This window comes from Brachyistius frenatus, unplaced genomic scaffold, assembly GCF_029030835.1.
Source record: "Brachyistius frenatus isolate BFR_SWC_R1_liver_20210118 unplaced genomic scaffold, ASM2903083v1 Contig_11, whole genome shotgun sequence".
NCBI lineage: Eukaryota > Metazoa > Chordata > Actinopteri > Embiotocidae > Brachyistius > Brachyistius frenatus.
This window is the reverse complement of record NW_027210610.1, coordinates 2273714-2298433: the sequence shown is the minus strand read 5'-3', so window position 1 is coordinate 2298433 and position 24720 is coordinate 2273714. Positions and strand designations below refer to the sequence as shown.

General features: G+C 39.0%; 3 protein-coding genes across 5 annotated transcripts; 1 reads left to right on the top strand and 2 right to left on the bottom strand.

The window, feature by feature from the left end:
- The first annotated feature begins 838 nt into the window (after positions 1–838).
- Positions 839–9219, top strand: ube2ib (ubiquitin-conjugating enzyme E2Ib). 3 transcript variants are annotated; one of them, XM_069691468.1, is made up of 8 exons: positions 1230–1425; positions 2761–2828; positions 3764–3842; positions 3967–4050; positions 4406–4478; positions 5994–6103; positions 6647–6726; positions 8431–9219. In XM_069691468.1, exons 3-8 carry the CDS (start codon positions 3777–3779, stop codon positions 8492–8494), a joined length of 477 nt encoding a protein of 158 aa, XP_069547569.1. In that variant the 5' UTR covers positions 1230–1425; positions 2761–2828; positions 3764–3776; the 3' UTR covers positions 8495–9219. The 3 variants fall into 3 exon arrangements, with proteins under 3 accessions (XP_069547570.1, XP_069547569.1, XP_069547568.1); XM_069691469.1 differs by lacking the exons at positions 1230–1425; positions 2761–2828 and adding an exon at positions 839–944; XM_069691467.1 differs by lacking the exon at positions 2761–2828 and having other exon boundaries at positions 1231–1425.
- A 9-nt stretch (positions 9220–9228) lies between these two features.
- LOC138616749 (interleukin-21 receptor) lies at positions 9229–13250 on the bottom strand. The gene is made up of 8 exons (XM_069691274.1): positions 13130–13250; positions 12277–12409; positions 12013–12185; positions 11753–11910; positions 10631–10805; positions 10358–10442; positions 10137–10215; positions 9229–10062 (listed from the first exon to the last, which is right to left on the bottom strand). The coding sequence occupies exons 1-8, from the start codon at positions 13248–13250 to the stop codon at positions 9661–9663; spliced, it is 1326 nt and encodes a 441-aa protein (XP_069547375.1). The 3' UTR covers positions 9229–9660.
- Positions 13251–16207: 2957 nt separating this feature from the next.
- On the bottom strand, positions 16208–21531 carry LOC138616715 (tubby protein homolog). Its single transcript, XM_069691237.1, has 12 exons — positions 21401–21531; positions 20181–20340; positions 19838–20068; positions 19577–19705; positions 19331–19486; positions 19086–19246; positions 18833–18994; positions 18588–18700; positions 17230–17344; positions 17047–17145; positions 16791–16962; positions 16208–16702 (listed from the first exon to the last, which is right to left on the bottom strand). Exons 1-12 carry the CDS (start codon positions 21440–21442, stop codon positions 16569–16571), a joined length of 1674 nt encoding a protein of 557 aa, XP_069547338.1. The 5' UTR covers positions 21443–21531; the 3' UTR covers positions 16208–16568.
- Positions 21532–24720: the final 3189 nt, after the last annotated feature.

Genomic DNA, 24720 nt, shown 5'->3' with positions numbered 1-24720 from the left:
ATACTCTGGTCTGAGGTGTTTCACCCCTCCATTTTAGCAGCTACATTACATTTAATGCCCTTCACAAACAGGTTTTCTGGTCGAGTATCTGGCATGGATGATCTTTCATGTGACGGACTAACTAACGTATCTAATCTGTAGCCTAATACTTTTAAGTGCCCAGTTTGTTTTGCATTCAAGTCATAAACCACAGACCACTGTAATGCATGATTGATGACGATCACACTTGTAATCAGAGGGAATGAATGTGTCATTTCTCCTCAGTCTAACAATTACATTAATGAATAAGGTTCTCATATCACTACATAGATCACATCTATATGATCTTATGCAATGTTGAAAATGTACAAATTAAGTATGGGGGTTAAGAGGATAGATCTATATGGTCTTGCATAAGGTAAAACTAATAAAAAAAAATGTTGTTATTGATATCTGTGTGTGTGTGTACATTTATTTTTTGGGGCTTGTGTTTATCTCCTGGCTCTGCCAAATTGCTCTTAAACCTGTTGTGACATGTCCCAACAACAAATCATGTCTGATGAACAGCGACCTCTTGTGTCATTTCCTCAAAATTCGTCTTTATGGCCGAGTAGCCTGAAAACTGCCTGAATAAAAATAGACAAAATTTCGTTTTTAACGCGTAATGTGTCACACCTGACAACAAAACGGTGTCCCGAAATATTCGTCTCGCAGACAAAAATCCCATTTTTAAGGTGCACGTTTATAATTTTACACGTAACGTTATTGGATTTGTCATATTGTCGTCTGGTTTAACGGTCTTCAGTCTGGCCAAAGATGTTGTATAAGACGAGATAGAAATCCGCCCGTGCTCGAACGGGACACCCCGCGGCTTCGTAATGTCGGGAGTGCGAGAGACATTGTTGTTTTTCATTCACGTGGGTTTAACCAGTTAAAATGAAGAGATACTCCGAATCAGAAACATAGTAAGTCCTTCGTATATTTTCAGCATGACCTTTACTTGTCTGATTCTTTAATAACTAACGTAAACGGACACGGCGCATGAGCAAAGAGCAACAACTACAAAATAAATATATATATATTTCACCAACTGCGGTAGCTGAAAGGTGTTAGTATTGAACTAAGCGATATCCTGCCCGGATGGATTGAAGCTGATAATCAGATTAACTGTTTACCTTTTAATACTGGGCAGTTTAAAAAAAAAAAAAAAAAAAACATCCACGCAAAACATACGATGTTAAAAACAGAAATGCGCAGTCGGATCTTCCTCGGGGTATTTAAGCAAAGACGGAAGTACAGGACGGATGACTGTTTCGCTTCGCTGTGTCTGGCTCGAGACGGAGCGGGTGGTTTTTTCAGGAGGGAAACTTTACAAGGTTTAACGGGATTTGAGCACGATTAATTCATTTCGCTTAATTACCAGAGCCAGTACCGCCATACTGAAAGGTAGGAGTACACCCCGATTACGGAGACGTTCATTTTATCGTCTATTAAGATATTTTGCCCGCTTCAGTTTGCGCCATTTTCGCTAGTTTGGTAATGCATAAATGTGCGCCTTTTAGCGCTGGCGTTCTTTGTCCCTATTTTTTTTTTTTTTTTTAATGGATCATGAAATGGTTTTATTCCTGTAGAATAATCCACATTCCCAGCTCGCTTTTCCAGAGATATCAAGCATTATAAGAAGGGCGGCAATCACTTTTTTTCTTTTTTTTCTTTTCTTTTTTTTTTTTTTCTCCTCTCCCCCCCACATCCAAAATTGTGCTCAAATCAAGTGCAATTGCGCATTTGGTGCGTGTGTGTGCGTGCTGCACCAGGCCGTGTCCGCCGCTAACAGCGCCAGCTCCGGTCGGGACACAACACGGTTCTGGCGCACATGAGTTAGCTCCTCGAGCTAACCGGCTGAGCTCAATAGCTTTTCTGTTTTTTTTTTTAGGCAGCTGAGTTTGGTGAAGCCGTTTTCCTTTTTGAACGGCGACTTAAAACGCTTGAAGCTCAAACGGGCTGAATATAAATGTAAGAGATGAGAAACTCGTTGTTTGGAGCCTCCCACCACCTCCTTATTTATTTATTTTTGTAAGCTTTTAAAACACACAAGGCGCGTAAACAGGAGGAAAAGACATTTACCGTAGACCTGCATCACCACCGGCGAGCTAACTTGGCTAGCCCTCTTAGCATCCCAGACATGTCGGATTAAACGCTGTTGGAACATATTTCTCGTAAAGATGGTGAAAAAAAAACAACAACAACCATTCAGCATTACTTATTAAATTGTCAACGCAGCATATAATCCAGACTATCGCTCTTCGATTGGTCGAAGATTGCGCTGGTTGACGCTTCATGTTTCGTTGCTATAGAGATCATGAGACATTCATGTCCAGCGTCCTAATTAGCAGTTTCCCCCCCCCCCCCCTCTCACTTATTGGGACGTGAGCGAGCTGCAGTAAAAGGGGGGTCAGGACAGCCTCGAGATGTCACGTTGCTCCCCGGACAGGTTGAGTCATTAACTCTTGATTGTGTCGGGAGGAGAGTCCGCTGGGTTATAACACCTTCGTGTCGAGAGGGAGGGACTTCATGAATTCACCTGTTCAGGTTATAACGCGGGTTGGAGATCCTCGCAATTAGGCATCTGATCAGGTTCACAACTTCTGACTGTGTAACATTGAGCACTTTATTACAGAGAATAGGAGCATATCTGCATTTATTTCCATTTGACGTGACTTTATACTTCCATTCAGACATATTGTGCTTTTTTTTTTTACTCCCACTACATTTATTTTACAGCTTTAGTTTTCAGATGAAGGGTTTGACTGAGAGGGATAATTGCAACGCGACGTTAAAACATTAAACTGGTGGGTTTCAACCTTTTTGTCTTCTAATGTCTTACAAAAATCAGTGCGTGGTCGTCTCGCATTTGAGATAGGTCACCTTGTTAAAAGCTGAAAACAGACTTGCGGATCAGAACTTAGTTTTTTTTTTCTCAGATTCATCCGCTGCCCCCCTCCCGTAAATAAAACCGTATATAAAGTAGTTCAAACTAGCTCCACCTGCAGCAGCATGCTGCTTTCACACTGATGCTTCAACTTTAATAATGTAATGATGTATATCAGTCAGAGGGAACACAACGGTGCCTTCATACTAATTTGAATTCTGCACATTGTAATGCAGGATTTGTACTCGTACTTGTAATGGAATATTTTTACATTTCTGTATTGGTACTTTAACTTCGGTAAAGGATTTGAAAACTTCCACCTCTTCTCTGTTAGTCACAGTATCATGTTGAAATAATCTCTGAAAATCTCTCCACAATTCAAAACTGTTGAAAATCAGCCTACATCTTGTTTCTCTGTAAGCACACAAATGCATGCACCTTTTAATGCAGTAACATCACCGTGAAGACCGCTTCACTGGTTTTGGGAGTTTTCATCCTTTTGTCGAAAGCTGTCAGAATCTCAAAGATCGCGGTTAAACAAGCAAGGCTGGATGTAATCGCTGTTTCTGTTACCGATTAAATCTTAACACTTTTTTTTTTTTTTTCCTTTTCATGAATTGTTTGGTTCACAATATATCAGAAAAAAAAAGAGCAAAATACCCATCTTAAAAGTCTTGTCTTCTATTTTCATCTGTTGGAGCAACAGATGTTTACTTTACAAACCAGAGAAAAGCAGCAGATCCTTATATTTGAGAAGCTGTGGCTGCCAAATATCAGACTTTTTTTCTTGCTTTATGGATGACTTAATTAACTAATGTTTTCATGTAATTGACCAGACGTCATCTTTCTCTGCAGGAGTCCACAAATCATGTCAGGCATTGCATTGAGCCGCCTTGCCCAGGAGCGCAAGGCATGGCGGAAGGACCATCCTTTTGTAAGTAGTGTCTCCAGAACATTCACTTGTAAAAGTCTGCTCAAGCCTTCCTGTGCTAGTGTCCAGTTCTCTAGTAAACACTGACTTAACTTAACAGTTTGTACTCTCTTCTTTAATTTTCCAGGGATTTGTTGCTGTACCAACAAAAAATCCAGACGGAACCATGAATCTCATGAATTGGGAATGTGCTATTCCTGGCAAGAAGGGGGTAATGTGTTTCATGCAGAAAATCTTTGCTTTGCAAGCGACAGCTGATACGAGACACACAATGAGCTTCATGTCACGGGGACATTTCTGTACGAGGCGCACAAAATCATGTTATCAGGAATGTTTGTCATTTATCGTTTTGTGGTAAATGGTATAAAGGTTGCCGAGTCAATATTTTTGGGACCAAAATAAGTGTAAAAAAAATGATGTTATTGGCAGCAGATTGAACAGCAATGAGTTTTAAATCTGCTTTCAGAATTAAACTCGGATTAACATGTTTTTCAGATTCTTTTGCTGTGTGAATTTGAAATAATATGACTGTTAAAAACGCTGAACTAATGATGGTGTCTACTTAGACTCCGTGGGAAGGAGGCCTGTTCAAGCTGCGCATGTTGTTCAAGGATGATTATCCTTCTTCACCTCCAAAATGTGAGTAACTGCGTGCGACCTCTGTGTCAATGTAAACACAACTATAATTGTGATGACTGTACACAATAACTGTTGTTTGCTGTGGCACATGCTTTTTAAGAATTATGTATTTTATTCAGTCGCTATGACAAACAAGAGCAAGAGAAATGTTTAGTCTGGCATGTAAAACCAGATGCAAACTACAGTGCATGTCTTCTTTCGACGGCCTGTTTTGCGTTATCAGGCATAATTTATATCCTGATGCAAAACATGTCTAGCTTTTCTTTTCTTTTTCTTTTCTTTTTTAAATGACTGACAATCGGATTAAGTTAATCGAAATCGGCTTGTTGATGATTTGAAATGGCTCATGAAGTCCGGAGCAGAGGAGTCACCCAGCCTACTCAACACATCTGTAAAATATATCACGAATGTTTGGATATGTTATCTGTGAAGGTCAGAAGAGTAACAAATATTTAAGTTTCCTCATTGAAACTGAGCAGTGTCGGATATGCTTGACACCTTTGTTGTGACTGGTTTGAATAACGCATGTTGATCCTTTCACAGTAGTAGAAATCACAGGATTTTCAAAGCTCCGGGTTTGACTACTAGCTTGCTAACACGAGCTTCCTTATGACATTTAGTCGATACAGGCAGGTGTATTTAAAAAAAAAATGCTGATATTCTGGTCTGGTTTTCAGCATTTTGATGTTGAGGTTTGTCCGTTGATAGCTCAACTTTAGGTGCCGTCGTGGAGTTTTCTGTAATAAAGTAGCGAATAAAACCGAGGTGCCTTTCTGTGAATTTATTGTACAATCAACAAGCTTTTGCAAAAGGGCTCAGAGATCAGAGGTCTCCACAAGTGAGAGCAAATTTACATGTTCAGTCAGGATATTTACGCACTAACAACTGTGCTATGGATGGTCCGAGGTCTTCGGTACAGAATATGGGATGCTATTTCTCACAGTGTAGCACAGCAGTAGACAAGCAAAGAAGTTCTGTTCAAATTATAATTGCATTTTCTTTACAGTCAGGTAACAAGTGTCGCTGTAATCAACTCTAGTTGTGTTTACTTTTGTCCACCCTCCGCCCTGCTGTATGTTTTTGTTAACATTTTGTCTTGTTGTCATTTTACAGCATCTTGCCAGAGAGTTGAATGATTTTAGAGCGGCTTGTCGTTGCTTTAAAAACTGGTTGTGACTGATTAAACTGCTCGAGAACTTTGTGGAGAGTACAGTTGCCTGCAATGTGAATCAAATTATTCGTTACCACTGTGGGTCACACACGGGGCCGGGGCACTGACGTACAACTTGGCTAATCGGCAACTGTGGCAGTATTGACGGAGGTGTCTGAATGTCACATTAAAATGACGTTAAGGCACCGTTGTTGCAAGTAACATAAGCTGCTGCCTTTAGTGGAACATTTCAATCGGTATCCGCTGGGGAAAAGCCCAGTGACATTTGTAGATGTTGTTCATCTCGTCTGACATTTGTAATGGATCTGACGCACAAGTGCACTTAACATTTCATTGTGTTTCAGGTAAATTTGAGCCTCCACTCTTCCATCCAAATGTGTATCCATCAGGCACAGTATGCCTATCTATTCTAGAGGAGGACAAAGACTGGAGACCGGCCATCACAATAAAGCAGGTTGGGATTACCAAGAACACTTCATTCACAACACTGGGTTTGCCTGAGAAGTCTTATAAAATAACTTTTATTATTTGTTTCACACTGCGACTCAAACTTTTCAATTGGTAAATAAGCTTGATTTAAAGTTCACAAAAATGTCAGACTGTCTGTATCACACAGGTCACACTTACTCTAGAAATTAAGAAAAATAAAATTTAACAGCTACAATAATGTGGATTTTTTTTTTTTTTTTATCTTGCCAGTCATTTAGAACTTAGAGTAAAAAATTAAAGGTCTGGTAAATGACATCTTTCTGCCATTTAAAATGAGGTGTATAAAATCTAACTTTTTTTTTTTTTTTTTTTTAGATGCTCAACTTATCAGTCAAAATTTATCGACAGTGTTGGAAAATAGGGGTCACAATTTATAAAACCTTGTGACACAAATAAGAAATTTCCTGGAACTGACCTCACAATTTTGTGACCAACAAATATTAAGCAAAAAAAAGATTATCTTCCAGTCACCAAATAAATGTGTACTGTTGGTCAATTTATCCTTTAGATCTTATTAGGCATCCAGGAACTTCTAAATGAGCCAAATATCCAGGATCCAGCCCAAGCAGAGGCTTACACAATCTACTGGTGAGTAACATGTGTTTCTGTCCCTTTTGTGTTTTCAAACATGACACTGACGTGTAAAATTGTCAAAGTGAAGAGTGTTTTTGATGAAGGCGTCGGAGATGAAAAGTCAATTTCTTATGAGATACAGTCCCAATCTGTTTTGATACCGATGAGTTAAACCATTGTAATATCACAGACACCTGAATCTTTACTTTTCTTTTCTTTTTTTCTCCCAAAGAGAATATTTGTTCCTAAGTGAAAAAAGTAAGAGCACATAAGGTTCAGGAACGCAGTTTATTACGAACATATTGTCACTGGGCCCGTGTGTCTGTGTTTGTGCCGCTTATACTCGTGTTTAATTATGATGGAAGAACCAGTTGAGGACAACTTTTTGTCCTCGCTCTCTTTGTGCGTTACTAAGGGACACGCGTCTTTGCTGCCAACTAGACTGAAAGGTTGCTGCTTGATCTTTGACTGGACCGTGTCTGAAATGCAAGACGGCTTTTAATTTGAAACGTATACAGGAAGACATGACATTCGGCTGACCGGTAGTGACTTCTTCAGTTAGGTGGTATTCAGCTGGTGTAACTTTGTCACTCACTTAGTGACAGACGTTTGTGTTCATAGGGCCTGTTGCCGTGGTTACAGTCCAGCCTAAAAGCTTTTCCTCAGCGAACCAGTAGGCGGCTTTTATTGTGAAGTAGCAACAGGAAATGCTACATGTTTGCGTGTAAATAAAAACAGGCAGTTTCAAACAATCAGATTTATTTGGGCTATTTTGCAAGGGTACCGGCGGTCAGTGTTTCTGCAGCCGCTGCTAAGTGGCTGTGGGTTTAAGGGAACGTTACAACTTCACGTTACGCAGATGTTTACTTTGCACGTGTTTTTGGGGGCAAATATGAGTAAAGTACTTGCACTGTTGAGCCCTGCTTCAGGAACCGCATTAATACAAAAGGAAAGGGAGATCTTATTTTACAGTTATTGGTCATAAATTTAGCCATTGATTAGATTTACTGACCCCTCTTTTCTTCGCTGACATGCCATTTCCTCGGCAACTAAGCTAGCAGTGCGCATCCAGACAGGTGTAGAAATTCGGACAAATGCAACAAGAAGACCGGGATTATTACTGATCAGTAGGCCAGGCTGCCTAGAAATCTGTAAGCATGCACTTGAAGAGACATTCCTGAAGTATGAAGGGTACTGAATGAGGTAGAAACATGTTCAGGTACCTCATAAAAGTGTGTGTGTGTGTGTGTGTGTGTGTGTGTGTGTGTGTGTGTGTGTGTGTGTGTGTGTGTGTGTGTGTGTGTGTGTGTGTGTGTGTGTGTGTGTGTGTGTGGGGCCCTCAATGTGGTGTTTTTGCTGCATCAATACATCATGTTGACTTATTTTAATCAGAACTTTATCCACTAATTTCTCATGATTTGCTTCTTGTGTGAAATCTACAAAATCCCACAAGATTATATTGGGTTTTTTTAATGTGTGCTCAAAATATGATCATTTATGTGTACAAGATGGAAGATGAAACGAGTGTCCAGCTTTAAAAAGTACACGACAAAAAGACAAATTTTAAAGGAGTCCTGCGTTTTCTGCTTCTTAAATTAACGCATTTTTTTTTTTTTTAATTAATTTTTTTATTATTATTGTTTTGGAAAATGCCTCTTGTTTCTTATTTTGAGAAAGAGGATCAGTATACCGTAATAACTATTTGTAACCCCTTTCCAGCCAAAACAGAGTAGAATATGAAAAAAGAGTTCGAGCACAAGCCAAAAAATTCTCCCCCTCGTAAGGGCGAAGACTCGCTCCGCTGCGGCAGAAGGAATGGGTTTAACAAGAATCACCTCCCCGCTCAGTCTCTCAATGAATGTGCTCCTCTCACATCGGGACTTGCTTAAAGACTTCTATTTGAACACCACACATTCTGTGCCATCCGTTCTCCTCTGACCTATCATTTTTGTTCTTAATTGCTGGTTGGCGCATAATGCTGGGAGGGGATGGGTGCTGCAGCACCCCAGGTCATTTCTTTTTAAACATTTAATTGTCTTATGTGGTGCAAGGGACACAGCTCGGTACCAGTTTCAAACTCCATGCAAGCTGGCTGTCATCAATGTTTTCAAGGATGAAAATGTATTTTTGTTTTATTTTGCTCTTTCACAGGGTCTGTTCCTTTGTTTCCCTTTATTTTCCATAAATTTAATGTAAAATTTAGCTTATTTCATTGTCAGTATTTCAACTGCTGTATAATGAATGGCACTTTTATACTGTTGTATCTCACTAGTGTCTCTAGATGGCTCTGTCTAATTCTCTTTCCCAGGTTTTCTATTCAGCATGCTGTAATATACAATAGAATCTGCTGCCTTGGCTGTCTTTTTGTTATTCAGAGTGTTTGCTATGGAATAAATAAAAATGGCCACAGTGACTGAGGCAGGTAGGCTTACTTCTGTATCAGACTTTAAGGTTATATGGTGCTTTGTTCATGTATGTGTTGGCTTAATAATAAAACTTTCTACAAAATGTTGCAGTTTCTTTATTTAAGCAGTCAAATATACACAAAATTCCTCTTAGATGCCAATATTTCATAAACAAAACAATTCGGTCACAAATGAACTTTTCAAGTCTGCCCCCAAGAACCTTTTTGTCCGGTTTATTTACACAAGAAATTCAAATACAAGCACAAAGTTACGCAGTTATTATTTATCATGTAAAATATGCATAATGCTGTAGGAACGTGTTACCAATTATAATAACATGTTAATATAATGGCTGAATACAAATGTGACATAAAAACAAAAGTGACACATTCACTTTTGTGACTTTTGGCATTAAGCAGTTGGAGCGTCACGTTGAAGCAAATGTGTAGCTGAGCTGCTCAGTTTCACTGTTCAGTTGCTGAATTCAAAAACGTAACTTCACGCTTCCCCAGTGGTGTCCACTTCCTGTAGGGCTGGATGTTGTTCACATGCTCCCACGGTGCTCGGCTGAGACGGAGGCAGGTTGCGGGAAGCCGCTCAGGGTGCAGTACTCGTTGCAGTACCAGGGAAGGTCCGTCTCCAGAGGCGTGTCGCTGCAGAGCCAGCACCCCGAGTCTCCAGCAGGGCTCCCCGAGCTCAGAGCCACACTTCTGGCTTTGCTCTCTGGTGCCGACAGTGGAGCCGCGGTGTTCGCGGCGTGTGTGATGCCCAGGTGAGCGGCATCACACACAACACATATGTTGCCGTATGCGTTGTCCCCCACCGGCTGCTGGTCGGGCGGACGGTCTTCCTCCTGAACATCTGGACACTTTGTCAGGGTGTCGATCTGGAGCGTTTCCTCTATTTTCAGCACGTCTGCGCTGTTGTCTTGCGTAACCACCCAGGTCTATAATCACAGTCATGGTCAGGAACATTCTCATTGGATAATTGCTGGTGTTTCGCGTGATAGGCGAAACATACCTTGAAATCTCCCTGGCATTCACTGTACAGGGTGTGGAAATAAGGAGCTGGAGTCGGAATGAAGGCACTTTGTCTCCACCTGTAAATATGAGGAATATAAAAACACAATATTCTCCCTTTTTACAATTGAAAAAAATTGCCTTTTTTTTTTTATTTTTTCTATTTTTTTGCTGTTATTCGAGATTTGATGAAGAGTCAAAAGAGTTCGAGGAAGGCCTTACTTTTTAACAGGACTGTAGCACAACAGTACGACGAGTAGCACGCTCACACATATCGGGAGGAACACCTTTCCGCCCAGTTCAGAACCTGTGAGGACACGTCGAGTAAATAAATATTGACAATAGAACTGTAGGTCTCGATGCAAAAGGGGGAGTTTAACCCGGAGTACACACGTTTTGAAAAAGCAGAGAAGAAAAGTAACTTAAAAAAAAAAAAAAGAAGAAGCTTCTCTTGACTAAGTTTAGCCCAGATGTTTCCTTTTGTGTGAGACTCACCTTTCACGACTGGCTCAGTCTTCCAGTGAAACTCAGATGACCAGTCGCTCCACTGCCCCATGTAAGAAACCTGATTAGGACTGGACCGCACTTTGACAGCGTACTCGGTGTCTGGCAAGAATTTGTCATTATCCACGAAGTAGTCCGTACTGCCTGTTTTAATATCATGTATAGCCTGAAAGGAATAAACAGGGTAGGAATTAATTAACTTTGTGAGAAATGCCCTGTCCAGTATTGTGCAAATCAAAATCACGGTTTAGTGGGTAAAAGAATTAATTTAATTAAGGGTTTATTAAAGGTTGACTAAAATTACAGAAAGTTGTGTAAACGATAACAGATTTTTGAAAGTGCAAATTTATCGTTACATTTTACTGCTTCTCAGTTGCTTAATTTTACGGGATCAAAAGTATATTTCAGTTATGTCCAACATGAGACACGCAGTCCAGGTGGTAAGTATTTGGACCGTCACACATGTTTGTTCTTTCGTTTCATTATATTCTGTAGAAATAAATTAATGAATACCAAATTAGAGTGCTCAGACTCTGTACGTGATAAAGCCCTTTTAATACAGAGTGCCAAAATTGTAGGATTCTGCCAAACGCATCAACACCAAACCTTAACTGTACTAACAGGCATAACCACGCCACACTTATTGGGACACTAGTCCGACAGAGCCACCGCAGATCAACTATATATCCTTTTCTTACTATGATAAGTCACAACATCTGCATTGTAAAAGACCTGCAGATCAAATGAAGTCACGGTTTCTCTTCTCACACACTGTCAGTCACCAGACTGAGCTGATAACCACAGAGGCTGCTTATGAAACTCCTGTGGGAGTTTCTCATCTCAAAAACTGTGTTGACAGTTGGAGTAAGCTACAAATGAACTAGAAGATCTAGGAGGTGGTGTATTTGTTATTATTTTTTAGATTATAAAATGAACAAAAGGAATTTGATTTTGTTATCCTTTCCATAAATATCCATGTTTTAGATTTAATCCATTAATGGTTGATTGATTTTTTTTTTTTTTTTTGATAGATTTTAACAGCCACAAATACAGAAAGCCTCATACAGACCAGACTGTTATTGTCAGTTACTGTTTCCTGTTCATTAATATTACCTTGGGTTTGTTGCCTCTTTGGTAGTAATGGAGATGATACTGCAGGCTCTCAGTCAGACCGGTGATGAGGCTGTATTCCTCGTAGGTGCTGTTCCAGGTGAAGTGGTGTTGACTTGAGTTGTGACTAAATGTGAGGCAGCATGGCGCGTTCAGTTTAACTGATGAGAGGATGGATTTAATTTTAAAAGCGTATACATACATTTAGGTTTCTTATGACTGTGTGTCTAGCTCTGAGAATAAAGAGTCGTGTTGTTGCTTACTGTTTGTCACAGGTTCATATTCATCATCGAGCAGCTCGCAGATTTCAGACCGATTATTTCGGTTGGGACAAAGTGAGATTTCATAGGAATCTGTATCTATAAATTTATCTGTTGTTGTAAAGGAGCAGGAAAAGTTCTCTTCGGTGTTTGTCAGCATACACACATACACGGTGCTGTGAGGAGAGGAGAGGCAGTGACCAGACACAATATTATCATCACATTAAAGGTGACCCATGATTAATATGTGAGTAAAAAGTGACTCACCGTTCAAATGTTTCTGTGAAAGTGAGCCAGTAGGAGCTGTTGCTGTTGGAAGTGTTCCCTGATGGTGGGATGCTCAGGGAGCAGTTGACGGTTAAGAGGTAATCATTCACACAGTGAAGATTGTGCTTGGCTCCTGAAAAATACACAGGAACCATTTTATTTGGTTTCTTAGAATAACCTCTAACCAGGCTCTGAGTTTAATTATGCTAGCTATTAATTACAGTCAGCATATGCTGGCTGAAGGACAATTTATAAGCAAGACAAGCTGTTCTATTAAACATCCATATGTAAAATATTATAGATTTCGAATATTATCAAGAAGCCCCCGCTTTCAGGGACTGTCATGGATTGATGGATCATGGATTTGACTATTGACTTAACATCTTAAACTGCGGGCCTACTGTACATAATACGTAATGAAACGTTCTCCTTTATAGTTTAAATGCCCCAATTTTGTCTTGTAAAACATAAAAAAGGCAAAACATTTTTACATCATCATTTTGGTGTTTTGTAAAATGAAAAACCTAAATAGTAGATTGTTACAGGCTTTTATTTTATAATAACCCTTATTGTCTCTCAGACTTTTCTCATGCCTCAAAGGTCAACTGACCAGCTTAATTCCTTTCATTCAGTCAAAAGATAAATGATATTTGACCTCTTAGTCAAAATGATAAAAAGACTGTGAACCATTTAGTCCAACCTTTCCTGTGTTTGTGGTATTTAAAGCAATTTACATTTATACTTTACAGATGTCTATTAGGCATTTGTTCAAAGCACCATATAAAATAAGGTGTGTTTTTTTCACTCATAGACATTATAGTTCAAACATATAAAATATTGGCAGAAATATAACCTGTGATTGGGTATCCATTCATCCAGATGATGCCGGTAGACTTGAGGAGAAATATGATCAGCAGCATCAGCTTCAGCCTCAGTTGAAGACACCAATCGGTCACACCAGCCGGCCCCGACATCCCCTCAGCCCTGAGATGGAGTTATGCTGCCCTGAAACTCTCCTAAGATGGTTTTAATGAAGACTGAGAGAGGGAGGTACAAGTCAGTCTTTTCACACCGATAGCTATCGCTTACAAGTCAGTGGTGGGCGAGGATGTGCTTTTTTAAGACAGCAGATGTAAATGAAAGTGTGCAAAAGGGGTACCGCAGCAGTTTAACCAAACACAACCAGAGTGTCACATCACAGTGTATCACTTTGTGCAGTGACTTTGGTATGTCCTTTCATTGCATTTTGTCAAACAATATTAGATTTTTTTTCTTCAAAGTCAACTTTATTGTCAATTCACTATATGTACAGGACACACAGAGATTATATATAATATATACATATATAAAATATTGTTTCTCACAGTCCCACGGTGTGCAAAAATAAAAATATAAAACAAGAAAAGTATAAATATGTAACAATAAAAACAATATTAAAAAAAAAAACACACAACAACCACAGTGACGCTTGACTGCAATATGTAGAATGTAGTGCAAATGCCGGTCCATAGTGCAACGATTGTACCAGAGTCTATTTATATAAAGCGCTGGTGCTGGACATAGGTGTGCTTATGTGATGAAGGGAGAGGGGTGAGGGCTCCAAAAAACAATTAATATACAAAATCTGAAATGTTCTTAATCTTTACATGTTTTACTCTGATGCTGAGATATTTGCAGAGTGAACCGAGGTGTGCCATATAGATGCATTCTTCTCAATAAGATTTCACTACGAATATAGTTCCCTCCAAAGCTGGGGACAAAGCTGGAAGTCTTTCATGTCACCTCAAAACTGTGATGAGACTCGTTTTGACTAATTAAGCCCAAAAAAAGAAAACAATGCAGTTGTGAGGCTGAATTTGCCACGCAACAACATTTTTGTACAAACTCGGATCTCAGGCTTTACAACCAAAATCTGACACAAAATGTTCCCTGCTTGTCCTGCTCGTCCTGTATAGTCACCAAACAGAATACAATCTGCAGAGGAAGAAGTCTTTACTAACGTCTGCCAAACATTTAATACCTAAGCTCAAACGAATTTAAAATAGACCACCAAACATATACATTTCTGTGGTTATTTGTAGTTAATGGTAATTGTGCACCTCAACTTAAATTTCTACTTATTTCACTGTAGTTTTTTTTAAAGGTGATTTACTGTAGTTTATTCAATCATTTAGATGTCTTAAAATGTCCCAAGTGGCACCATTTAATGCATATAGAATATGCATTAATATATATTGATTATTTTGAAACCTACAGGAGTTGTGCAACATGCAGGCAGGATATCAGCTGAATGTTGGTTGTGATTCTGAAAAAGATAAGAGATGGTACCTCAGTTCATGGCTTCCTCAGAGCTTTGGGATTTTGTTGATTTAGAGCTTGCAAACATATTAACTTTTACACCAGTCAGCTGCGTCTCGGTGAATTAGACCGTGCATCGTCTATGAAGTAATTAGCCAGTCTGGTTTTGTTCAGGCTTTTTAGTCTGGTTAGGATAAAAGATCAAGTACAAGACTGTTCCCTTGTTGTCCAGGGTGCGAGGTATTGATAATATGCCAAGTACTTACTTAGTCTTACTGGTCTTAACAGACGACATCACATCACTCCAGTTCTGGCCTCTCTCCACTGGCTCCCGGTTGGTTTTAGAATTGATCATTTTTAAGGCCCGTCTGTGTCTGGCCCCGAGCTACATTATTGAAATGTTAGCCCCATATGAGCCAACTCGCAGCCTTAGATCCTCCGGCGGGCCCTTCTGGCCGTTCCAAAGTCGAGACTTAAATCAAAGGGTGACCGTGCTTTTTGCCATTAGGGCCCCTCGACTTTGGAACGACCTACCTGAAATAAGGCTTGCAGAATCATTGACTTCTTTTAAATCACTTCTTAAAACCCATTTTTATAGAATAGCTTTTAAGTGATGTCGTCCTTTTATGTCCTTTCATGCAGTTCTTTCGTTCCCCTGTTTTTGTTTGTTTATTTTATTCATTTATTTATTTGTTTGTTTTCTATTCCATTTGCTCGTTTTGGTTATTTGTTTGGTTTTGTTGTATTCATTACCTTTATGGTTTGGCCTTTTTTGCCTCCTGTTTTCTTAAATGTTTACCGGTATTGACGCTATGTATGATTATGCTTTCCTTCTCTGTAAAGCACTTTGTAAACTCTGTTTTTAAAGGTGCTATATACATAAAGTTGTTATTATTATTATTACTTGTGAGGTGTGCTGCAGTATATAAGGTTAAGAGGGCAAAGCTCACAAGGCTCCATTTTTAATGTAACTTTGTTTTTACACAGTAAACAGCTTGTTATCACTCAGAGAGTTATGTCAATGAAAAAAAAAATGAGGTTTCAGTTTAATTTGGGTTTTGCTCAAAAATACCTGTGCACTTCTGATCTTCTCACTTTACCACAGAGCACAGGCCTATTTATATTTGTTTAAACCAAAATGACTTGTCTCTCTCTGTGAAACATGTGAACCCGTGTTGAAAACGTGCAATGAGGCTCACGTGAGATGGAAACATTTTCAAGTCTTTATATTGTGCAAGACGACGAAGAGTCCTGATACAGTTTCGCTATCTGCAACTGCAGTTCTGCTACATCAGATATGAGCACTTTTTTCAGTTTCCTTTTCTCTTTTTTGATAAAGACTCTGAGATGATAGGGGACAGCTAGAGATGTCACTTGAAAGTTCACTTGGCTCTAAATATATCGTAATCAGACTGATGAAGATCTGAGGTGATGAGTGTAGCTGCAAACATTGCAATTATCAAGTTTATGGGAAAGTCTCCTGCCAGATAAGATTTTAAAAAATGGTAAATGTAAAAAAAAAAAACATCTTGATAATAAAATTGACAGAGAGGGACAAGCAGTCCACTAACATGTTTCTATCTAAAAAAAAAAATTTTTTTTAAAAAAGACCATTCATACACCTGCAAACATTGTATTATAATTTAATATTTCACTGATTGGGTTTACAGAAATATCCTCAATATTTTGATTGCACACGTCCTTTACACATCTGGAAAATATTAAAAGAAAACCCTTAATTCAACCTGTACTAAATGATTTTGCTTTCACTTTATTATAAAATCAGTGTAAAACAATACAGCACCTATGAAATAAGTCTCCTTTGAAGTCTGGCATGTTTTCCATATTTAGTCTTTACAAAGTGTTAAAGTCCACCAGGGTACAAAACATGTAAAGTGACCCTGTGGAACATCATGAGTATAGTTTGACTTTAAAAAGTACATTTCTATCTAGATCAGGGATCTAGTTAAGCACTTGAGGCACACCAGCATGCATCACTCACAGGCCAGTTTGCCATCAAAGGAGGAGAGGGTAATGGCAAAGGCTTGCAGGGCACACATGGGGAAACTGTAATCCATGGAGAAGACGTCCTCCGCTACACGGCCAAACTGCATCACTATGTAATCCTCTGCAAAAGAGGACAGTGCAGTTACTGTGGCAAATGAGACTGGCATTTTTCTTGAGGTTGTTCCGAGAAGATGATACCAATAGCTTACCGTTATCAGGGTGGATGATCTGAAAGTTTTTCACAGAGGCCTGGGTGACACGGCCGTGGAAGTTCAGCACGTAAGACTGAGTCTGCTCGTTCCAGCTCGGGGATTTGTTCATTAGGGTGACCAGTTTGTCTGTGTTGTTGTTCACATGGCGGGCCAGTAGAGTTTCAAGTTCCTGGAATAAGAAACAATCATCTGAAATAATTAACACCTAGCCTTCATCGTTACAACTTTTACATGCTGAGTTTTGTTGTCATACACTTTTGGGACGGATTTGCACTCTTTCATCGTTCTCCAGCATGCCAGGGATGATCACTGTCATTTTCCTGGGACCCTTGAAACCGAGCACATTGGTCTCCTGCAACAATACATGCTTGTGTCACTCATTTTCTTAGTTTGTATACTGTGTAAAGAGGGATGTACAGTACATGTAGGGACTCACATAACAAATAGCAGCCAGTTCTTGCCGCACTGATTCACACTCTTTGATGAATGGTTTTTTCTCTGGGTTTTCACCTCCATCGTAGACTGTGAACTTTGTACCCAGAACATTGGACCTGAAGCAAAAGAAGACCTATTAGATACGTAATCTGAGACAGCATGAACTCTCGTCTGTGCTGTCCCACTCGAACACTAAAATAAAACACCGACTGGTGTCAGTTACACCTAGGATTTTTTTTTTTTTTTAAGTAAGCATTTTATAGAGAACAGTTTATCTTGGTGACAATTTTCAGCCAGTCAGATGGATCAAATATTGGATGGCCATGAAATTCTGTAACATTCGGCAGAGGATTAATTCTGTTGTTGACTTTTGGTGATCTGCTAACTTTTCCTCTTGCACCACTATCAGGTTTTGGTTTTTAGTAAAATATTTTAAAAAAAAACATTGAATGGTTTGCCATAACATCTGGTACAGATGTGTAGTCTAATACACAAATTCCTACTAAACATTTTCACTAACCTTTATGTTTATATTGCTGATTAGCAGATATAAGCTTTCGAACACAAACGTGATAAAAAAATATATCTACTTATCATCAGCCTGTTGACTCTGTCACTATGAGCACGGTAACAGCCTGACTTTAGTATTTCCCTTGAAGCACTGCTGACCCTCAGTACAACCCCACAGAGCTGCTGGCAAGACTGCAGACTCTAAGTCTTTACACACTGTAGGTGTTTTTTTCCGTATGATTATTTTAATTCCGATATATTTTTTCGATTAGTTGTTTTTATCATGAATACATTCACACAGAACGCAAATATCACACCATGAAAAACTTTTTTTTTTTTTTTCTTGGAAGGAAGACGATTTTTCTAAGCTTTCGCACAGTGAGTAAGGTGTCAACAAATCATGTTATGTGGAAGTGGAACAGACATCACATCACAACTCCTAGTGACAATGTTGATGTTTGTGTATCGAGCCTCGGGTATTAATAAGAAATAGTTTGCAGTCATTGCATCCTACTTGGCAAAGGCCTCCAGTAAACGTTGAAACTATCGGAGTCGCTTTAATCAATCGATGTGCGCCAAAACTGGATGAAACTACCACCACTGCAACTACATTTAGAAAAATCTCTTAATTCCAACGTCATCTTACTTAACCACCGACACATTTCTGAGAAATTGGTGAAGCCATTTAATATTTGAAGTGCCAAGTGCTGAAGTGGCAACATCTCAGAGTTGTGAGAAAAGAAATAAAGAGTTTGGATTACACCAGGTTTTTGATTTCCAAAGTAAAATTAACCAAAAATCATTCAGTTAAGCCTTCCTTCACAAAGTAGAAATAAAATAGACTCATACCTTAATTTTCCTATGTAGCTGTTTGTATCTCTGGATAGATTTGTCGGGTCAGTGGAGATGAGATAGTTGGACGTTTTGCACTTCTTCCTTTTTCTGCCTGCCATTAGAAACACCTTTATGGTGGCACAATGAAAAACAGATTGTAGGAGAGGCAGACTAGAAAAAGCTTTGATAGAAATATGTCGGCTAAAGAAAACAGGAACTAAAATCAATGTGCTCAATGATTTGGTTGAAATATTGCCAACCCTCTTGCCGTCCTCTTTCTCCATGTGGAGGTAGTATGTGGGGTAAATGCCCTTTTCCATGCCTCTCCTGTCCCGGGTGACTCTGCACTGGATTGTCACGTCTCTTGGAGCCGGACGTATGGCAAACTTTTCGAGATCCTCCACTGATATTGGAGAAGTCGACTGTAAAGAGAAAGACAGAGAGAGAGAGACGGATTTTTACCACGAATCGTTTTTTGTTTTTGAAATGTGTTTTGTCCTCGTAAGGACTCACTCTTTCATTAGATTCACTGCCTGAAGATGAATTCTCCCTGTAGTTGGAGTTGAGAGAAGCTAGACTCGCTGTAGTTTTCTCTGCTTTGTTTGACTTCTTTTCTTTTTTCTCTTTTTCCTGGACTTCCTCCTCTTTGCTCTCGTCACTTATTTGGCACCTGGCTGCAGAGATCAACACACGCAAAACATTATTCTTTGCTACTGCATTGCTGATGATACAGTGGACTGGGACAGATTCTCACTCACATGTGTCCAGCTGTTTTTTCTTCTTAGGGGATTTAGGAGCAGGCCTCTGCGCCTCATCCTCCTCTTCACCGCCACTATGATGTTTGTTCTTATTTGGACTTCCCACCTCGACCGCTGACTCTATCTCAGGGGTTGAAGCCTCCTGTAAATGCTTCTCTGCAAAAGAGGAGACACTATAATATTAAACCTTAACGTGAAGCATTTTTTGCGTCAGTGAAAAGAGTATTAATGTCTTAATGATGTTACTTTTACGCTCTTGTTTGGTCATCTTGTTTGTCTTCTGTGTGTCTACAGATTCTTTCGCTTTGTCCTTCTTCTTTGTTTTCTTTTCCTTTTTCTCCTTGTCTTTGTCCTGTTCCTCCGTCTCTTCCACCTCTGAAAACACAGTTAGTTGCAGATTGATAATTTATTAAAGCATGGTGTCTCCTAGCTTTATATGAGCATGCATGAAAATACAGCACACTTCCCAACCACCCAAGGCCTAAAAGTTAAGTGTACACATCTTACGTTTGGCCTTTTCTTTTTTCACATCTTTCTTCTTTGTCTTCTTTTCTTCCACCTGGCCTTCATCGTCGTCTTCACACTTCACCTCGGCCTCTTTGTCGATCTCCAAGTCCATTTTCTTTGGAGTAACAGGGTTCTCCGAAGGCATCTCATCTGAGGTCACGCTTGCAGTCATGTCACATTCTCCCAATGTGATCTCATCCAGTGGGTTGTCATGGGCATGTTCAACTTGATCTCCAGGAAACAAACAAATAAAACTTGTATTTACTGTTAACAAACTGAAAATAACGGCATTATAAACATCAAAAACTAGTTATAAATAATATCAAATTATTCTGATACTAACCACTCAGAGAAGTGTTGCTCAGAGATTGACTGATCAAGAGAGGTGTCTCATCAGAGAGGACAGCTTTGTGCTTTCGATTCTTTTGGCGAGTGTCCCGATTGGCTACCACCATTTGAGAATCAGCCCTCTTCTTCTGCTGCTTTTTCATCACAAGGGTTCGCTGTGGGACAATGGAGTGACAATTCATTAAAACTTCAAATAAGGAAACACAACTACAAATAAAGTGATACTTACTTTTTTGTTTTCAGAAATACAGTGATATCTTGCAAATTTTCAATATGTGAACTTGTTCGGTGGTGAGTATAGCAAGAGTACAGCTAGGGTGCTTTATTGAATTTGAAGGTACTGCTGCTTTTCTTTAATGCATGTGATGAAGGGTTAATTCAACTGACTTCAAGCTAAACACATACGGGTATAATAAGCCATGTTTTATGGTCACAATTATACCATTACCATCTATTATTTAATGAAAAAAGGTTTTGAATGTTATATGGGATAACTCAGATAATTATGTCTATAATAAGTATTTGTTTAACATATCTATTATTGTATTTTTTAAAATTCTAGTTAGTGAATTGTCCAGCTAAAGATGACGAGCGACTAACTCTGGATGCCAGATTTGCTACTGCTACTATTAGCATGATCTTAGAATTAGTACTATTAGGTTACTACAGCTACTGTAAGTATTTCTGCTATAGATTTTCTGCTGACCTTTCTGGTATGAGGCATTTATATAGTATTTAAGTGGATCCACATACAGTACAGTATAAATAAGACTGGGACTTAAAATTGAGCTGTAGCTCCAAACAGCAGGTGGTTCTGACACAGGTAACTAAATGACCTCATGAGACTCAGAAAAGATTTATTTTTTGCAAAGCTCTGCCTCAGTTTTAAGCACTTGTTAGCTGTAATTAGTCACAGAATCAGCTCCAGTTTTTGCTCCGACCTCAGAATGAACTATGACAATCACATGTATCCTATATTTATGTTTTTGCGAAAGGATCACAGCTAAAATCAACTTAAAACTAACATTCGATTGTCAGTATGTGGAGTGAATTGTAAATTATTTACCAGTATAACACAAATATAAATATATCTGGGCTATTTATTAAAAAATGTCCCCTCGGGGATTAATAAAGTATATACCTACCTACCATACCTACTTACCTACCTACCTATTTGATTTGTATATGACATCAAAAAAACACATAATTGTTTACCTGGTTGTCCAGCTTCTGTTGTCGTATATCAGGTTCCTCCATATCTGGGTAAAGACTCACTGCTAAGTAATTAGTAGATGATTAAGATGATCTGAAAAAAGGAGATGAAATCCACCATCAAGGTTCAAGGTGAGAATATGTAACAATGTTGATTTTGTCCAAAATAAAAGTCACTCTGAGCAAATAAATATGGACGCTGGGGTTTGATTGCAGCACCCAGCTCCATCTGCCAGTCTGTCCACCTGCAGCATGCAGCAGAAGGCAAAGTGGATTAAAAGGGGATAATGTTCTTAAGCTACAATGCACAGCTCAGTCAGTGAGCACAGGCAGTCTCTTGGAAAAGGCAGGCTGCTTAATGGAGATGCTACAAGGCCTGCTGGTGCAACTGAAATGTGAAGCAAGTGTGAACAGGAAGGTGGTGCGCCCTGTTCCAGCCAGTCAGCAATCTGCATCACTCACCCAAACAGTCAAACCGGGAAGCTGCCACAGTCAAAACAAGTTGCCCAAAAGCAAGTCAATGTGCCTCACTTGTTTGGACAACAAATCACTTGGAAGTCTATTAAAATGACCCTAAATGACTCAGTAAACATAAACATATATAATTACTACCCTCAATTGTATGCCTTGGCCAAACCTTTCACGTTGCAGTTTACATCCAGGGAGAACTTGCAATGAAAAGCAGCCGCCCCAATTTGGAACACTAAATTTGAAATGACACAAGTTTGTCATTAACGAATCAGGATTTAAGAAAAAACACAATCTGTCAATTTGCATTATTTGTGTCAGGCTAATATGTAAATAGATTAAACTAATTATCCAAGGTTTTTCTCTCATCATTTCTTAAACATCATGTCCCCTGGCACCGGCTGTCACCCGCGCTATCAAATAATAAAAAACTGTGTTCTCTATGACAAAAGTCTTGTATATCTTCTGTTAAACAGAAGTTTGTCCTTTTACATTTTTTCAAAAGGTTAAAAAAAATATGTTTCAGCATATTGGCATTTTTTTTTTTTTTTGATTGGATGTGGAAATGGACTGCTGAGAAAAAAATGTTCTTCCAGGATATCAAGCCCATATTTCTTTTCTATCTGGGCACATATTAATTTTCTTTTTTTCTTTAGTTTTTTTTATGTCAAGATTTCACTTTTGCATATATACATAAATGTAGCTATATATGTTTTAAATGGATAGGTATTTACCTTTATATTGCCTCTATAATACCCATGTTTAACTTGGTCTCTACATTATTAAATGTATTACTAAATGGGCCTTTTTTTCTTTTTTCATTTTTTTTTCATTCATTCTTTATCTTTGTGACCATTTCACATGTACGGCTTTTTTTCACATTGTCACTTGATGGCACTGCTCCCCTTTTAAAAAATGTGCTTGCAGTGTGTGGACGCTTCACAAGGCAAGTTTATTTAGGTAGCACCTTTCAAAAACGAGAAAATTCTGGAAATGTGCCGTACGTATTATATAAAGGAAGGGAAGACAAGGCAAAATAAAAAGAATATAAACAGACACATACGTAGGATTTAACAAAAGTCAAACACAATAAAAAGGGTATAGTGAAATACAATAAGATCAACAGAATAATACTCACAAGAGCAGCTAGAGTGCAGTGCAAGCTATGAATAAACAGTCACAAACTGAGTTTAACAACACAATTATAAACATTTAAAAAAAAAAAACTGAGAAAAGCAGCAACTTTTAAGAAGCTGGACCCAAAGACTGTTTGATGAATGATGACTAGAACTGTTACAAAATTAGGCTATCATAGGGGAATGAATTTTCTCTGGACTCAATAACCTATTGATTGTTGACTCTTTAGGCTGGAGCCTTGTGGAGTCCAAAGGTTGACACGAGCTGCAGCTCTACTGAGTCTCTCCATCAGATTTCTGTGAATTCATATGCAACACAAACATGGCAAGCAGGAACCTCATATCGTCTGAAAACAACAGAAAGGTGACGTGAGTGTTGAGTGAGCAGTCATGCTCTGGTCATCCACTACGAAATGAGATCATGTTTTAATGAGAATGGCATAGACGGATGGGACGGACGTGAGATCACAGTGACCTCGACCTTTTACCAAAGAGGAAGAGACAAATATTTGTTTTCCATCAGTATGTCATAGCGTTGTTGAGAATTCATTTGTGTTAGTTTTTCTTTTGGTATTTTATCAGTGCATATTGTTGGACTTGGGCTCCTGCTAGTACAAAGCCAATATGTGTCAGCCCCCAGTCCTGCTGTTTTTTAATGAGGCAATAGGAGAAGATGTCAGGCTTCAAGATATTTATTTAACAGCAACAGAATAATCAGTTTACAGAGCTCTGGGTCCAGACTATGTTTCCCTGACTGCAACAGAGTATGTGTCAGTTCACGAAGTCTGATCTCCTGACTTTCCCTCACCCAGTCTTCTTATAGGACAGGAACCAAAAAGTCACGTGTATTGATGTGTCCCTTGTTGGTTGGTGGAGGTGGTGGTTGTCTTCCTTCACACCCTGGAGTCCTCCAGACAGCCGTCTGTTCCTGTTTATGCCTCAAAGAACAACAGTATGTGACCCCACAGGTTGCCGACCCCCTCCTGTGACCTTTTGGTTTGGCACAGTACTTTCACTCTCATTCACAAACACAGCCTTTTGTCTACACCTTCATTCACAAACACAGCCTTTTGTCTCCACCTTCATTCACAGCCTTTTGTCTCCACCTTCATTCACAAACACAGCCTTTTGTCTCCACCTTCATTCACAACCACACCCTTTTGTCTACACCTTCATTCACAACCACACCCTTTTGTCTACACCTTCATTCACAAACACAGCCTTTAGCTGAAACCCTCCTCTACCCCTTAGGATTAATAGTTGATAATACGACCTATATATAAGTAATATGATATGGCATACATATATGTAAACATATTGTAAACATAACCTAGCACAGAATCGCACAATATACATACAGTTTTAGACACAACATACACAAATACACAGGTAGAGTCTCAAAGATCTCTTGAGGGAAATGAAGAACAAGGAGTCCTGCAGCAGATGGAGCATCATGATTGTACATGGAGGGATGAGAAGTGGTGCCTTTTTTGTAACCTAGAGTTTTTTTTTTTTTTTTATTTCGTTCACTGCTCCTAAACAATTCATGACTCATGATTCCTGACTAATTTTGAAGGAATTCTCCCTTTAACTTAAGTGTCTAATTTTATTCTTTTCATAGAAAACACTATGAATATTTCTATCCGTGTTTTATTTTTTTAGGGTGTTGCACACGATTTTGTAGAACGCTAAACCGGAAACGGGCGGGGGAGGGGGGAG